The following is a 16,226-nucleotide window of genomic DNA, read 5'->3' as shown; positions in this document are numbered from 1 at the left end:
TACACAAACAATACAATATATATTTTAATTCCATTTTATTTACAAAAATTATTCAATAATTTATCTCGACTCTTGCAGTCGCTGCGCTTCGAGGAGGGCAAAATATGCGGCGTCAACAATCGCACATACAACTCATGGTGTGAATTGCGGCGCGACTCCTGCAACACCGGCTTTCTCATCGACGTCAAAGCACCTGGCGAATGTCATTAAAGATGAATAACGGTAAAATGACGTTTAACAAAAATGAAATGGAAGAAATACAAAAACATAAAGCGTAGAACGGCTAGCTATTTGTAGTTGTTAAGAAAAAGGCTTTTAGCAAAAATCAGTAGTACTAAATTTACCCACCCAGATACCCACGCACACATACATACTCGCACAGACACACACACACACCTATGAAAATTAAACAACATTAGTTTGTCTTCCAAGCAGCGCATATCTCCAAAATGCGCAACTTGCGGCACTCACTCATACACGCGCACATACACTCACATATTTACAATTGTCGTTGTGTCTGTATGTGTTTGCTCTGGCCGCTAAGCTCCTTTTTGTGCCGTAACCCCGTCAAATTGTTCGTTTTCCACCTTAGTCCTTAGATACTTCCAAAGATTATGTATGTTTAAATGTCACACATACACATACAAACATCGATATTGACAGTTTTAAACTTATTTATAATAGTGTGTAGTAGAATGAAGGCTTAGTTTATGACGTGCATATATAACTAACGACGCTGTAATTACATAAGTTAGCCAATTTAGAGATTTACAACGACTTATAAATGCTTAACGCCCCCACACCAACACATACACACATGCACATATATATCATGCATATATACATATATACTATATGTATATACATACATTTATCGTTGTATATAAGTATATGGCAGCCACTTATAACTCACTTAAACACACTTGACCATACATCTAAAAATTACAACAGCAAAAACATATCTTAAGAGGCTTTTAAAATAAACACACACACACACACAATAAAATACACAATATAAAATACACAATTATAATCGATCAACACACATACACATGAAGACATAAAATTTCCATAAACACACATACATATTTAATTAGCGTAAATGAATTAGTAGTTTAAACAAATCTATAGTGTATAATTAAATAAATTAACTTATTAATTATCATATTAATTATTATAATTATTATTATGAATATAATTATTATTATTAAATGTCAGTGTTGATTTATTATTGATGCAAGTACTCATACATACATACATTAACATTAGGGTGGGCAACAAAAAATATATGTATATATTATATATTAATTTTCTTTCTTTGATACCGTGAAAATATCGTCCGAAATCATGTAAAAAGTGTAGTCAAGTTTGAGCGCTTAGTATTAATAAAGCGTGATTTTTTCAGTCATGTGATTTTCAAGCAGATATAAAACGCATAAATTTAATGTTGATTTCGAGCAATTGGTCGAGTATTCTTTTCCCCTTCGACAATTGGTTTTTGTAAGCTCGCAATCCCAGATCTTTCCGCAAAATCTTCCATAAATTGAATGTGCTCAGCTCCAATTGTTGCGTTGGATTTCTTCGGGTCTTCTTCCATACTCTGCTCCACAGCAGCAATAACGTGGTGCGTCCATTTGAACAAATTATTCTATAGTGAAGTCTTATGTATATAGATCATTTCACGATCCACAAACAAAATTCATCCGCCAGAGTCCAACCTTAAGTCGTGAAATATATACACTGCTTGCTGATCATTAGGTTAGATGCACGTTTACTTGGACTTTTAAAATTTTGAAAAGAAAATATTTTTTTAACTTAAATTTTTAGTTCGTGTTAATATTTGATTTATTAAAAAAAAAAAAATAAAAAAAAAATAATAATTTCAGTAATTCCCCGGTTGTTAGTAATAACTTCATATATCTGTTCTTCATAGAATGATACAGGCATAATAACACGGGGATTAATGTTGACTTGTCTTCATATTGCTTGCCTCCTTCGTATACCTTTTGTATTAGTCAGCTCCAAAACATTTTCAATTACAGTCTGTCAAGTAAGAGCGTGGTCGGGATAATTTATAAAAAAAAAAATTATTTAATGAAACTTTCATATTTATATATAATATACATTGTACACATTCAAACAATGGCAATTGGTCAATAATGTGTCCAGTCACCACCGGCGTCGATAATTGCCTGGCATCTCCGAGGCATGCTTTCTACTAATTTGACGGCATATTCTAGTGGCAAGGATCTCCAGATCCGACGAATTTCGTAAGACAACTGCTTCAAAGTGTATGTGCGTCTTCCACGAAGCTTATATTTAATATATGCCCACACATTTTCAATGGGGTTTGCAGCGGGCGACTGCGACGGCCAATCCAATGTAACGATGTCAGATTGAGTTTTCCACTGGGTACAGAACATGCTGCGGTGTTTAGGAACGTTGTCCTCCTGCAGAATCCAATCTTCATTTTTTCTGATGAACCATCGTTTGGCAGGTAGATTTTTGTAGATTTTTCTCATATTCTCGGCATTTAGGTTGTCAGTAAAGAGGTTCAAAGTGCCGAATCCCTGCTTTGAGAAGCAGCCCCACCAAATGCACCTTTATTCCATGTTTAACGGTCCGCTGAACAAGCCTATTGATGGAAGTTGACCCGGCTCGCGTGAGGACAGAACGTGCCCATATAGAACATTCATCAGTAAAAATGACATTTTGAAAATCTCTATCAATATTATCATGCGCTCAAGCGAGTCGCTTTGTCAGAAGTTTTTCAGTCAACAGAGGCTTCTTCAGTGTGTTGCGTCATTTCAGAGTACGAAGAAGGGTTCGGATAGTTTCGTTGGATATATCTAAACCTTTTGCCATTAATTTTGCTTGCCCTTGCCTCAGTGTTAAAGCAGGATTCCGCGAAAACAGATTCACTATCCTTTTTTCATCTTTTTTGTTCACTTTTCCTATCGAACTACGTTCTGGTAAATCATCGACATTTTTAGCCTCTATATATCGCTGTATCCACTTCAGTACATCTGGAGAATATGATGGTCAGGTCATGACATTAACGTTTTGACTCTAAGTAAACGACTTTACTACTCGAGCGTTAAGAATAGGAGCATTGTCTTGTTCAAAAATCAAAGGAATTGGTCCAAAGAGAGCGCTTAATTTTGGAAATACGGACTCCAACAATATTTCGAAGCGATCGCCATCCATAAAACGTAATGGCACCCACACCAGGACTCCACCGGCTGTGCATTATGTCAAGTTTGTATGGCAAATCAAAGTGTGCCTCCTGTCAATATCATTATTAAGAACTCAAAACTTACTAAACTTGTTTCCGTCGTCGCGGCTGATAATTCGACGGTATTCAAGGAAATAAATAAAAACAATTTTTAATAATAAAAAAAATTTTTTTTTTGCCCACCCTAATATAGTATGTAAATTAGGGTGTGTCAAAAAATATTGTTTTTTTCCACCCTAATATAATATGCAAATTAGGGTGCCTCAAAAAAAATATTGTTTTTTTACCGCTTGGTACTCTGAAAAACAGTTTCTCCAAATACAAGCTCTTAATTGTAAGAGGAAATCACAAAACAGTCAGAAATAATTTTTCAAGTTGTTGCAAGCGAGCTACAAATTTTTTCATCTGATAGTAAGAAAAATATAGAAAACCGTTAGGTGAACGGACTTTCCATTACAACTAAGAGGCTTGGAGAGCCTCTCTTAGAGGCCTCTATCAACCAATTTTCAGCGTACCAAGCGAGAAAAAACATTCGAATTCTGTTGACCCACCCTAATGCACATGCATATACACTCATACATATATACATAATAGTTATATGAGCAGGTAAACCTACACACTCATACATATATATACACGTATATCAATTGTATTAATTAACAATTAAATTTTAATTAACTGACTGATAGATTAACCGCAATAAATTAGTATGAAATTTAATTGATTGTTGAAAGTTGTAATTTAAATTAGCGCAAGCAAAAAAATTATTATTATTACTTATATATATATATATGTATATGTAACACTTAATTACATAAAGAAAATATAAAAAAAAAACATACAAACATACTTAACTAACCCAACTCTCTATGTGCGAATATTAAAGAAATTTAAATAAAGAAATTAACTCAAAAGTAGCGGAAACACAGTTCTCTTTATTTTCATTGGGTGATTTCTAGGACGTGGGTGAATAATTTAATATTAAAAAAAGAAAAAACGTTAAGGGTATAAAAATATATTTAGCTTGATTATGGAAGATCAGTTTGAAGGACGTCACTTTCCATACATCGCATTGTCAATGGATTTATTGAAAGAACACTTCGGTGAGCAGATAATTTCAGGCCGGTCGATTGGTCACCAAGATCGTGTGATATCACACCGTTAAACTTTTGGCTGTGGGGATATGTAAAGTCTAAAGTCTATGCGGACAATCCCGCTTCGATTCAGTCTTTGGAACAAAACATCACGTGTTTGTTAGAATCCCCCTTTATTCATATGTTATCGTGTTCCGATCTAAATAACCTGTTCGTAGATTATAATTTTCCCTTGAACGATAGTCTGTGCCAAATTTCATGAAGATAACTTGATAAAAAAGTTTTCCATACCAGGGCTTGCATTTAGTCGGTCAGTTTGTACAGAAGCTATATGTTTCAGTGGTCCGATAATCATGTATATATCTATATAACCTATAGAAAATATAGATATGCTCCGAAGTTTTCTTCTATGTGTTACAAATACCGTTCAGGGTATAATTTACTTTTTATTTTTGGTCCCATAATATTTTAGTTGAGAACAGTTTACGCACGAGTGTCAGTGTAGTATCTCTTAGGCGCAACGATGTAAGCCATACTTCGGCTGAATGAGCACAGGGTGACTCAAGTTAGTTGAAAACACGTTTTTATGTGTTTTTTTAAGATATCATGCCATGAAATCAGATAGGATAGGTAGGTAGGAACGGTTGGTCATACACACAATTGAAGTAGATGGATAGACACAATTATAGAAGAACGGATTCAAAGATGGGCAGACAGGTAGACAAATGAATGAATGGACGAGTGGAAGGACGAACGGAGGAATTGCTAAATAGAAGCATGGATAAAAATGGTAAGGAGTGGTGGATGAATGGATTTACTCAATGGAAGTATGAAAAGATAATAGATGAGATAGCACATGGATGCCTGAATAATTGGACCGCATGGCGGATAAATGAACTGATAGACCGAAGGGCTGATAAAAAAGGACGAATAGATACACAATGACATGAACGGATTGACAGATGGAGAGGTAAGCTATTGAAAAGACGGGCAGATGGGCGGATAGTCCAACTAAAAACAAAGTAAAAATAAAAAAATTAAAAAAAATAAAAATAATTAAAAAAAAATAAAAATAATTAAAAAAAAATAAAAATAATTAAAAAAAAATAAAAATAATTAAAAAAAAATAAAAATAATTAAAAAAAAATAAAAATAATTAAAAAAAAAAATAAAAATAAAAAAAAATTAAAAAAAAATAAAAAAAAAATTAAAAAAATTAAAAAAAATAAAAAAATTAAAAAAAATAAAAAAAATTAAAAAAAAATAAAAAAAAAATAAAAAAAAATAAAAAAAATTAAAAAAAAATATTAAAAAATTGCAAAAAAAAAATAAAAAAAAATAAAAAAAAATAAAAAAAAATAAAAAAAAATAAAAATAAAAAAAATTAAAAATAAAAATAAAAAAAAAAAAAAAAAATAAAAAAAAAAAAAAAAAATAAAAAAAAATTAAAAAAAAATAAAAAAAAATAAAAAAAAATAAAAATTAAGAAAAAAATAAAAATTAAAAAACAAAAATTAAAAAAAAAAATAAATTATCAAAAAATAAAAAAAAATATAAAAAGGCAAAAAAAAATTAGAAAACGGAAAAAATAAATAGTAATAAAAAACAAGTAAGGAAGGGCTAAGTTCGGGTGTCACCGAACAGTTTATACTCTCGCACGATAAAGTGATAATCGAGATTTCATTATCCGTCATTTACATATTTTTTTATTTTGCTGTAAAATTAATTAGAATTAAATTCCGATCACGACAATTTTTCCACAAGGGATACCTCAGCTCAAATACCGTATTTGTGTAAAGTTTTATTCCGCTATCATCATTGGTTCCTAATGTATATATTATACAGAGAAGGCATCAGATGGAATTCAAAATAGCGTTATATTGGAAGAAGGCGTGGTTGTGAACCGATTTCGCCCATATTTCGTACATGTCATCAGGGTGTTAAGAAAATATTATATACTGAATTTCATTGAAATCGGTCGAGTAGTTCCTGAGATATGGTTTTCGGTCCATAAGTGGGCGACGCCACGCCTATTTACAATTTTTAAAAATAGACTGGGTGCAGCTTCCTTCTGCCATTTCTTCCGTAAAATTTTGTGTTTCTGACGTTTTTTGTTAGTCGGTTAACGCACTTTTAGTGATTTTCAACATAACCTTTGTATGGGAGGTGGGCGTGGTTATTATCCGATTTCTTCCATTTTTGAACTGTATATGGAAATTCTTGAAGGAAACGATTCTGTAGAGTTTCGTTGACATAGCTATAGTAGTTTCCGAGATATATACAAAAAACTTAGTAGGGGGCGGGGCCACGCCCACTTTTCCAAAAAAATTACGACCAAATATGCCCCTCCCTAATGCGATCCTTTGTGCCAAATTTCACTTTAATATCTTTATTTATGGCTTAGTTATGACACTTTATAGGTTTTCGGTTTCCGCCATTTTGTGGGCGTGGCAGTGGGCCGATTTTGCCCATCTTCGAACTTAACCTTCTTATGGAGCCAAGAAATACATGTACCAAGTTTCATCATGATATCTCAATTTTTACTCAAGTTACAGCTTGCACGGACGGACGGACAGACGGACGGACAGACAGACATCCGGATTTCAACTCTACTCGTCACCCTGATCACTTTGGTATATATAACCCTATATCTGACTCTTTTAGTTTTAGGACTTACAAACAACCGTTATGTGAACAAAACTATAATACTCTCTTTAGCAACTTTGTTGCGAGAGTATAAAAACAAAAAAATCATTGAAATAACAAAACCATACATAATACATGCTTACTATATTTGCATGAATATAACTTTTATAAGAAGAAAGTTCCTTTATTAGAAATACTTCTACATAGCCACAAATATTATTAAGAACATAATACATTAAGAGCTATTATCGCTGTCTTCGAAAATATCGGTTTGTTGGTAGCGTGCCTGTGTCTTCTTCCAAGTCGCGATCTTGCGTTTATCAGCATTGGTAAGTGCAACGCTAACGGATGTGGCCGAACCGCAACCCAAACCAGTCTTACCCTCATTCGAAGCGACATTGATCTGACAAAACAAAGTATATGTATTTTGTAAAATTAATAGAGAAAGAAAAAGGCAAGCATACATACCGGTTCCAAGAGACCTGAGCCATCACTCGCTTTACCCAAAGCCTCACCCTTGTTCCAGCCGAGTTTGGAGAGCATCTTGAAGCCCTTATTGTCGGAAGATATTTCACTAAGGGTGATATTTCATTAAAATTTTATAAATTCTTATTAAAAATAACTTTCCACTTACGTATTCACGGAAGCGGCTTGCGTTTTCTCGCCATCTGTCGAGCTGCCCACTTGTATGCGTCGCGTCGCGGCACGATCATTGTAGCTACCGGCGTTCTGCTTGCCCTCGACAAATTCTAGAAGCAACCAAATAAACAGAAATAAATGTGTGCAAATATTTTTTCATGTACTCTTCACGCACTCTCTTTCTCCAAGCCATACTTCTTCTGCAGCTTCTTCAGCTGTTCGCGATGCGTTAGTACCGTTGTATTGGCGGCCGTGGCGCTGCTTTCACGCGCCGTCTCAATCAATAAGCCCGGCTCACACAAGCCGCAAGTGCTGTTGCCCTCGTGCACGTGACACAACAGCTTCGTTTGACCGATCTGCAAGACGCTGCCGTGCACCAAATCACACTCGGTGCTCTCTTGCTTGGAAGCTGACATGCGTGTACCATTCAGCACAGTGCCGTTACGTGAGCCCAGGTCGGTGCACTTGTAAATACTCTGCTTATGATCGTAGTGGAACCGCATGTGTAGCTGGGGAAATATTCAAGTTGTAAAATATTTAAATTTTATGTTTCGGAAATGCAGCCGACTCACCTTGGACACATTCACATCCGGTATTATGACGTCGTGGTTGCCTTCGCGACCCAAACTGCCGCCCTTATATGTGATTAAGCTCAGACTACCCACCTTGAGAGCCTCCAAATTGCTTTCCTGCACAATTATGCGCAGCGAAGGCGGATACTTTTTGGCTATATCTAAAAGGTGATGAAGTTTCTTTTTTATATGAAGAACTGTATTTCAAAGGATTCTAAATATAAAGGCATCTAAGTTGGACTTAAACGCGAATTTCTTTTCATTTCTTAAATTAAATTAAAAAAAAAAACGAACAAACCTTGAAAGCGCCCACCGCCAGCAAAAGTAGCAACTCCCTTGCCCTCCTTCTCCTCCGCATACCTATCAACATCACCACTGCTACGGCTATCCTCACTATCGCTCTCACTTCTGCTGCTGTCGCTGCTGCTGCTGGACTCAGACAACTCACCGTCCTCAACGTCACAAGACCTGCGCCTGCGCACACGCTTCTTACGCTTCCTATTGCTTGTCTGCTCATCACTCTCGTCATCAGTGGCCGAGGAATCGCTCGACGCACGCTTGTGTTTGCGTGCGCGTTTACGCTTCTTCGATTTATGCTTGCGCTTCTTTGATTTGGCATGCTTCTCGCTCTTGGCAGCCTTTGTGCTCTTTGATTTCTTCTTTCTACGCCACATGCGCTCGTCTTCTTGTTCTTGGCGTCGCTCCTCTTTGATTTTACGCAGCCGCTCTTGGTCGGTTATGACGCCGCCGAACTCGTCGAACGCCACCATCTCGTCCGCATCGAAATCATCCTGCAACAGTAGAAAAGAAATCCGCGTTTTCATCGACATTTCACGCTACCAAGCTTACCTAATGCATTGCTACGCATTCGGTTAATGTTAAGTTTTGAAAAACGTTTTAAAAGTGAATTATTTACATAATTCGTTAGCACATCTTTATCACTGGCGTTGTTGCGCTGCAAGAGAGGAGAAAATATACCCAGTGCATACAAAAATTATTAACGCTTAAGTAAAAAAATTTGTTTAGTTTTTGTAAAATTACTTATTTCTAGCACTAATTGGGCGAGCAGTTAACCTTAAAGTAGTCGGAAAAGGTTCTGAAGAATACTGAACTAGTTGGAAAACACTAGTTAGCTAGAAACTCCTGACAAACAGAAACAGAGGTTGGTAAAGGAGGAATGTACCGTGACCTAATGTGCCCTCTTCTAAATCAAGAAGACTCACCTAGCCCCAGCATATTAATAAAGTCCAATATACTGCTAGGTGCTAGCGAAGCGATGTGATCCCTATCTGGAAACATGGATCCAAGGGCCTTCAACCTGCGTCTGCAGAATTGTTCCTAGGGATGTTGATTACATATTTAAACCTGTTGAGGTTATATTATGGTATGGGGATCCACCGGGATGAAGGGTTCAGATCTCTCCCAGGAGTGGGCGAGCTCAGCAGCCAGTTCATTCCTGGCTATGACCGGGCACCGAGATGAGGTGTACTTGGTTACGTTCCGCTCGGCTATTCAGCCGCCCTCTACATACCTGCTTCAGTAGGGATTTGATCTAATTTTGATCCGATTACTGTGGTGAAGTAGTGTGGCTTCGAATATGACTTTAAGTGCAGCCATTCGGACAAGTGTGCATTGTACCCGACATGCAGATGCATGCAATTCGTTGCAGCTTCGATAGTTGGAGTCCTACTAAAGTCTGCGAAGCTTTTGAGGCCCAAGCCACCGGCCCATACATGACTATCGGTCGCACGATCATGGTGTAAAACCACCTAACGACCAATGGCTTGCAACCCCAGGATTTACCAGCTGGTCGATTGCACAACATTAGTGCCTTATTCACTTTAACCATGGTCAGATTAACACGTTACTTCCACCACAGAGTGGAATCCAGTGTGAGATCAAGATATTTGACCTGTTGATCATCTCTATGATCCAGGGGTGGGTTGCTGAGGCCGGCAGGCATCTACGTCTCGAGAATGGAATGATGGTCGTCTGGGAGGGGTTGATATTCCACTCAACCTCTCTGCATCATCCTTTAACCAGGTCCTGGAACTTACCTCTGGGTATAATAACAATGTCTTCCACGTAAACTTGACAGCGGATCCCATTGTCAGTTAGCAGAACTAGTAGGTCGCGCGTACGACCAGGCTGCATAATGGGGGGGATAGCACTCCATCCTGTCGGCAGGCTCTTGTAGTACCGAAAAGAATCCTGGCGCAGTACGGCCTTTATCCATCTGCGTACACATTCCCTTTCTTCAGTGCCCTGGCTACGCTCTCGTGGGTCGTGTTGTCAGGCGCACACCATCACTTCACTTCCTTCGAGCGAATTATCTATCTCTGAAGTTAGCCGGTAGAGAGCAGTATTGGTTGCTCTGTCTGCTCTGTAAGCATGCTGATTCACAAGCAGGGGTGCAATTTTCAGCTCCTTCGACCTTATTTCATGAGCCACGATCTTTTCCATACTTTTAAGTAGTAAGTAAATTAGACTAATTGGCCTGAAGGATTTTGCCAGTGAATAATCCTTCCTTCCTACCTATAGGTGTATAGATCAGCTTCGCGGTCTTCCATACATCTTTACGAAATATATATATAAAGGGTCTCCCACGTTTTCTTCTGGGTGTTACAAACTTCGATACACACTTAATATATCTTGGAAAGGGCATAAAAAGAATTGCTAAAATCTGGAGTCATAATATTAATACAAGTTTTCTTTTTTTTTTTGTTATTGGAATAAGCAGAATAGCAAAATTATTCTACAATAGTTCATGAATTAGGAATGAGCCTAAAAGTATGCAACACATATCGAATGTGCGAGCATTATTAACTACTGTAAAAAAAGTATACCAAAAATTCATTAATTACTCACAGATTGGTTACTAATTTAAGTACTGTTACTAATTACCACAGATTTCGAACCATGAGCCTATAAACATTTCTATGGAATCAAAGTAAACTTAACTCTACGCTTGTTAACTGCTCGCCAACCAGGCTATTTAAAGCTTCAAAAAATGCCAAGAACTTACCTCTGCAGCTTTCTGATTTTGCTGTGCTTGAACTTGCGAATGAAACTCAAAAACATTTTTCTCTTGATTGTAGTTGTAATAGCAGCCGTTATTGCCATCGTAATAGAGACCATATTCCTAGTTGAAAAATAGAAAAAAGTATATGTATAATAGAGAAAATATATATTATAAAATAAAAGTTTATTAATTAAGCTTCTTCTTCTTCTTTATTGGTGTAGGCAACGCTTACGCATTTATAGCCGAAATTTATTAATCTTACCGCATTATAATAGTAGCCGGTCTTCTGATCATAGTACAGGCCAGATGTGGGCTCATAGACGAAACCATTCAAATTTTGCGCCTGTTCGGCGGCACGACGAATATCATCCACAAAATTGTCCACGGTAGTAGCTGCAGCATTATCTAAAGCAAAAGTAAATACAGAAATTGCATACAAAGGAAAATATTAAAGCAATAAATTATTTAAAAAATAAAAAAGTCAAATGGAATTTGCCATGTCAAGAGTAAAGTCAAAAGCAAGACATGCAACTGCTCATGTATACACCTTGCACTATCTTTATTGGCACTAATGTAAACTAGATATTTACAAAATTACATATAAATGATCAAAGTATGTCGTTGGTTGTACAAAATGAAAAAAAAAAATAAATAAATAAATAAAAATAAAAATAAAATGCTGCGAGGCCACTTGACTCGTCTTAGTTAAATGCAGCCCATAATAACTTGGGGATGAAATTTTAGTTTTACTGTTTTGCCACTGCACTTTACTGTTATATTTACAAATAAATACGGGAAAAAATGGCAGCGAAGACGACAATACCGGAGATTACTGCGACATGCGTTGTATTTGCTTTGGCGCTCCTTATCAGTTCTAGTTAGCTTAATAGTTTCTAGTTTTTGTGGAAACCAAGTTCTTCGTTGTTTTATTGACAATATAGGATGCTTTCTTATATTACTACACGTAATTTTTCTAATCAAATTTTCAGATAATTAATTGTATAGTGTGAGAGGGCAAGTACATCCACACATACATGTGTAAGCATGGTCGCATGTGCACAAAAGGCGTTTGTGTGTGTGTATATACATGTAATTTTACACCAAAACTAAACATTTCTAATGCGGCGAGAAATTGCGCGCACATTTGTTTATTTGTAGAAATTATTATTATTATATGAGACTGTACAATGGGTGATTTGTGGTAGAAAAGTGCTGTTGCGCGGTTTTCGAAAACCAATTAACTGATATACATACATTGTATTTGTAAATAATATTTTTCGAACTTTAATTAACTGACATTGCTAGAATTACTAAGCTAGCGGTAATTCGTACTAAGCATAAATTGGAACTGTCAGTTGGAATTGTTTGGGATCTCTTTGCAAGATTTAAGAGGTTATATACAGTTAGAATTTAAAAAAAAAAACGATTTTTTTTTTATTAATTTACATATATTTAGGAATACACACAGAAAAATTCATATCGTTCCGGTGAATATTTTCGAAGTTACACGAAATTTCGAATAGGTGTTTCAGAGTGCTTTAAAGTATAATAGCGAACTTTAAACGCGTTTTTTTAATGAAGTGTTCAATATCGGCCACCAATATTACTCAAAAACGGCTAAACCGATTTTTAGGTATATTTTTTAGTACTTAATCGAAGATTTTTGCACACCGATTTTATCCGACCAAGGACTGTTAACTCGGCAGAATTCTGCCGCTACTACAACAACACTCCACTTCACATACACACATACACGAAATTCAGCAATGACTTAACCAGATGTAAATTTTGTATTTTTTGTCTTCTCTTAACATTTTGAAGTCTTTTCGGCAATAATAAAAAACGAACCTCTAAAATCCAAGCCACTTTCATACCCTGAACAGGTTATATTAAGATTGTAACGTAGTTCGTAACACTTAGAAGAAAATGTCGAAGATTCTACAAAATACATACATATGTACATATATATTAATGATCCGCATCGCGAGCAGAATTGCTTTAACCATCGCCGTTTGTTTGTAAACAAGCGAACTAGTCCCACAGTTTTTGAGATATCGCTCTGAAATTTTTCACACATCTTTTTCTCCTTAAAAAGCTGCTCCTTTGTCGGAACCGCCAATATCGGAACACTATAACATATAGCTGCCATACAAACTGAACTATCGCAATCATGTCCTTGTAAGGAAAACTTTTTTTATTTAACAAGATATTTTCACGAAATTTTCCACATATTTTTATCACAAGCAATGCCACTATAACGGAAAAAAAATTCAGAACGGACCACTACAGCACAGTATAATAGCACAAAATAAACGCACAAAATCATGTTTTCTTAAGGAAAACTTTTATAAAAAGATAACTTAATGAAATTTGGCAAGCATTACTTTTCAAAACAGTGACACAATATCTGGCGAAATTGTTCAGATCAAGCTACTATAACATATAACTGCAGCACAAACTGTACGCTCTAAATCAAGTGCTTGTAAGGAAACTTTTAATTTTTATTTTTTTGTTCACAATTATTTATGTGCTTCGTTAGAGCGAAAAGTGAACACTGTGCGTTAGAAAACAGATTTTCAAATACTCGCATGTAATAAAAGTTGATTTCTTATCAAGTAGATTTGTGTAAAGTCTTAAAACAGAACTTTTTTGCACAAACTAACTATGTACATACATACATGTCCATTTAGTGGGCATATGCAGGCAGTTTGAGGCTTTTGAGCGACCATTCATAACATACGCGACCGCCTACCGTGCAAGTTGGCTCAAACCCGCGCTCTTAAAGTACAAAATAAACGCTACAAGCAAACTAAAAACAACAACCAACAGCGAGAATGCAGGATCAACGATTAAAGGATTTTCTAAAAGAGTTCATCATCAGTGACTCACAGCTACAAGAACTGTACAAACGTTTTACCAGTGAAATACAGAAGGGGCTAACGCTGGCCACGCACCAACAGGCGGATATAAAGTGTTATATGACATATGTGCAAGATTTGCCGACTGGTGATGAGAAGGGCAATTATTTAGCGCTCGATTTGGGTGGCACTAACTTCCGCGTTTTGCGCGTCTCACTGCAGGGGCATCATGAGGCGCAGATTGATTCGAAAGTATACGTCGTAGATAAGGAACTGATGACCGGACACGGCACCAAACTTTTCGATCACATTGCTAATTGCTTGGCCGAGTTTGTGGATGAGCACGCATTGAATGATCAGCATTTGCCGTTAGGTTTTACATTTTCCTTTCCATGCGTACAAGTGGGGTTGACAGAAGCGCTGTTAACGCGTTGGACAAAAGGTTTTCGGTGTGCAGGTGTGGAGCAAGAGGATGTGGGGCGTTTATTAAAGGAAGCAATTGCACGACGGGGTGACTTGGAGATCGATGTCATGGCTCTACTAAACGATACTACTGGCACACTAATGTCCTGCGCGCATCGCAATCCGGAATGTCGCATTGGGGTTATTATCGGTACGGGTTGTAATGCGTGCTATGTGGAACGTGTGGAAAATGCCGATTTATTGGAACCTGAATATAAAGTTGATAAGCCGAATATATTGGTGAATACGGAATGGGGTGCATTTGGCGAAAGCGGAAAACTAGAATTTGTGCGCACAGATTATGATCGTAAAGTTGATAAGGATTCGTTGAATCGCGGCGGTCAGCTGTTTGAAAAAATGATATCAGGTGAATGTGTGTGCCAACTAATTATGTGTTGCATATTGTAGCAAAATATTGTGTAATCATTTAATGATACAGTACTCGTTCACAATTATTAATGCAGCTGAACGGAAAGTTTTTAGTTATCAAACCAATTCCAATTATTTTCACCTTTTCAGGCATGTATTTGGGCGAGTTGGTGCGCTTGGTGTTGGCCGATGCAATAACTCAGAATTTAATATTTGTGCGAAGCGGTGAAAAGCAACGTTTGACAAATATACTCAAAGACAACGCAGGCTGTGTTGAAACACGGTTTATTTCTGAAATTGAAAACGACACTTTTCCCGCTTTCCTACAAACCCGCAACATACTCAAAGAGTTGCTTGGCTTGGAGAATGTCTCAGTGGAAGATTGTCAGAAGCTAAAATATATCTGTGAATGCATTTCGAAACGCGCTGCCAACTTGGTGGCAGTGGGTATAAGTGGTTTAATAAATAAAATAGCTGAGCCACATGTCGTGGTCGGTGTAGACGGTTCCGTTTACCGACTTCATCCGCACTTCGACACTTATCTGCGCGAAGCAATGCAAAAATTGGTAAATCCGAAAATAAATTATGAACTAATGCTCTCGGAAGACGGTTCCGGACGTGGTGCAGCACTGGTGGCAGCAGTGGCGAGCAAAAATTAAACAATATTTTTTACCGCAAAAAATAATTGCAATGTTAAATTTTTGGTTAAAGAAATACATGTTTAAAGCGCTTACCTACAGCTGGCTTTTCATCTATGGGGGCGGGGGAATTAGTCTCAATACTTGCGGAATTAGTAGGTTTATCGGAGTTGCTATTTTCTTTCTCGTCGTTTAATTGTCTCAACTGTCAAATAAATAAAAGTTATGAACCTAAAAAATTTGTCTACAAAATATACTTACGATTTCTTTATATTTGTCTTTATACTTTTTTATTTTATTGTCTTTTTTTATGAGCAGTTCATGCAGCTCGCATATGTAGGCGCATATGTCGCCGGACTCTAGTTTTTCTATTTCGTCCAACTTTTTTAGTTTAAATTTTGCACCACTGCTTTTCGTTTGTTTTGCGTTGCTGTCCGACTCACTATCACTCATTTTGCACGAATTTTTTGATTAATTTAATTAAGAAATTGTTAAAAGAAATTTTCACAGATCAACAGCTGACAAACCAGCAAACAGAAATGCCAACAATGCTACCATACTTCTTCAATATACAACTAACAAAAATTTATCGTACAACAGCTGATTGACATACACTGAAAAAAAGTTAAAAATGTTATGAATTATTAAAAACTCTTAAATATGTGTGGCACAAATTCAACTTTTTAGCTTT

General features: G+C 36.4%; 3 protein-coding genes across 7 annotated transcripts in view; 2 read left to right on the top strand and 1 right to left on the bottom strand.

The window, feature by feature from the left end:
- Positions 1–1,651, top strand: part of LOC105221944 (uncharacterized) — an 87,704-nt gene extending 86,053 nt beyond the window's left edge. For all 3 annotated transcript variants that reach the window (XM_049451710.1, XM_029548604.2, XM_049451709.1), the window contains exon 9: positions 79–1,651. In XM_049451710.1, the coding sequence (XP_049307667.1) occupies positions 79–210 (132 nt within the window). In that variant the 3' untranslated portion in view covers positions 211–1,651. The remainder of the gene's footprint in view (positions 1–78) is intronic.
- Positions 1,652–7,122: 5,471 nt separating this feature from the next.
- LOC105221946 (angiogenic factor with G patch and FHA domains 1) lies at positions 7,123–16,090 on the bottom strand. 3 transcript variants are annotated; one of them, XM_011199094.4, is made up of 11 exons: positions 15,797–16,090; positions 15,632–15,740; positions 11,471–11,613; positions 11,212–11,328; positions 9,103–9,141; positions 8,485–8,977; positions 8,187–8,347; positions 7,790–8,123; positions 7,610–7,724; positions 7,444–7,549; positions 7,123–7,378 (listed from the first exon to the last, which is right to left on the bottom strand). In XM_011199094.4, the coding sequence occupies exons 1-11, from the start codon at positions 15,986–15,988 to the stop codon at positions 7,211–7,213; spliced, it is 1,977 nt and encodes a 658-aa protein (XP_011197396.2). In that variant the 5' UTR covers positions 15,989–16,090; the 3' UTR covers positions 7,123–7,210. The 3 variants fall into 3 exon arrangements, with proteins under 3 accessions (XP_011197396.2, XP_029404463.2, XP_011197397.2); XM_029548603.2 differs by lacking the exon at positions 9,103–9,141; XM_011199095.4 differs by lacking the exon at positions 8,485–8,977 and having other exon boundaries at positions 9,036–9,141; positions 15,797–16,089.
- Positions 13,928–15,636, top strand: LOC105221945 (hexokinase type 2). The gene is made up of 2 exons (XM_011199093.4): positions 13,928–14,895; positions 15,048–15,636. Exons 1-2 carry the CDS (start codon positions 14,043–14,045, stop codon positions 15,554–15,556), a joined length of 1,362 nt encoding a protein of 453 aa, XP_011197395.2. The 5' UTR covers positions 13,928–14,042; the 3' UTR covers positions 15,557–15,636.
- Positions 16,091–16,226: the final 136 nt, after the last annotated feature.

This window comes from Bactrocera dorsalis, chromosome 3, assembly GCF_023373825.1.
Source record: "Bactrocera dorsalis isolate Fly_Bdor chromosome 3, ASM2337382v1, whole genome shotgun sequence".
NCBI classification, from domain to species: domain Eukaryota; kingdom Metazoa; phylum Arthropoda; class Insecta; order Diptera; family Tephritidae; genus Bactrocera; species Bactrocera dorsalis.
Note: the sequence above shows the minus strand (reverse complement) of the source record. Positions and strands in the feature narration are given on the sequence as shown.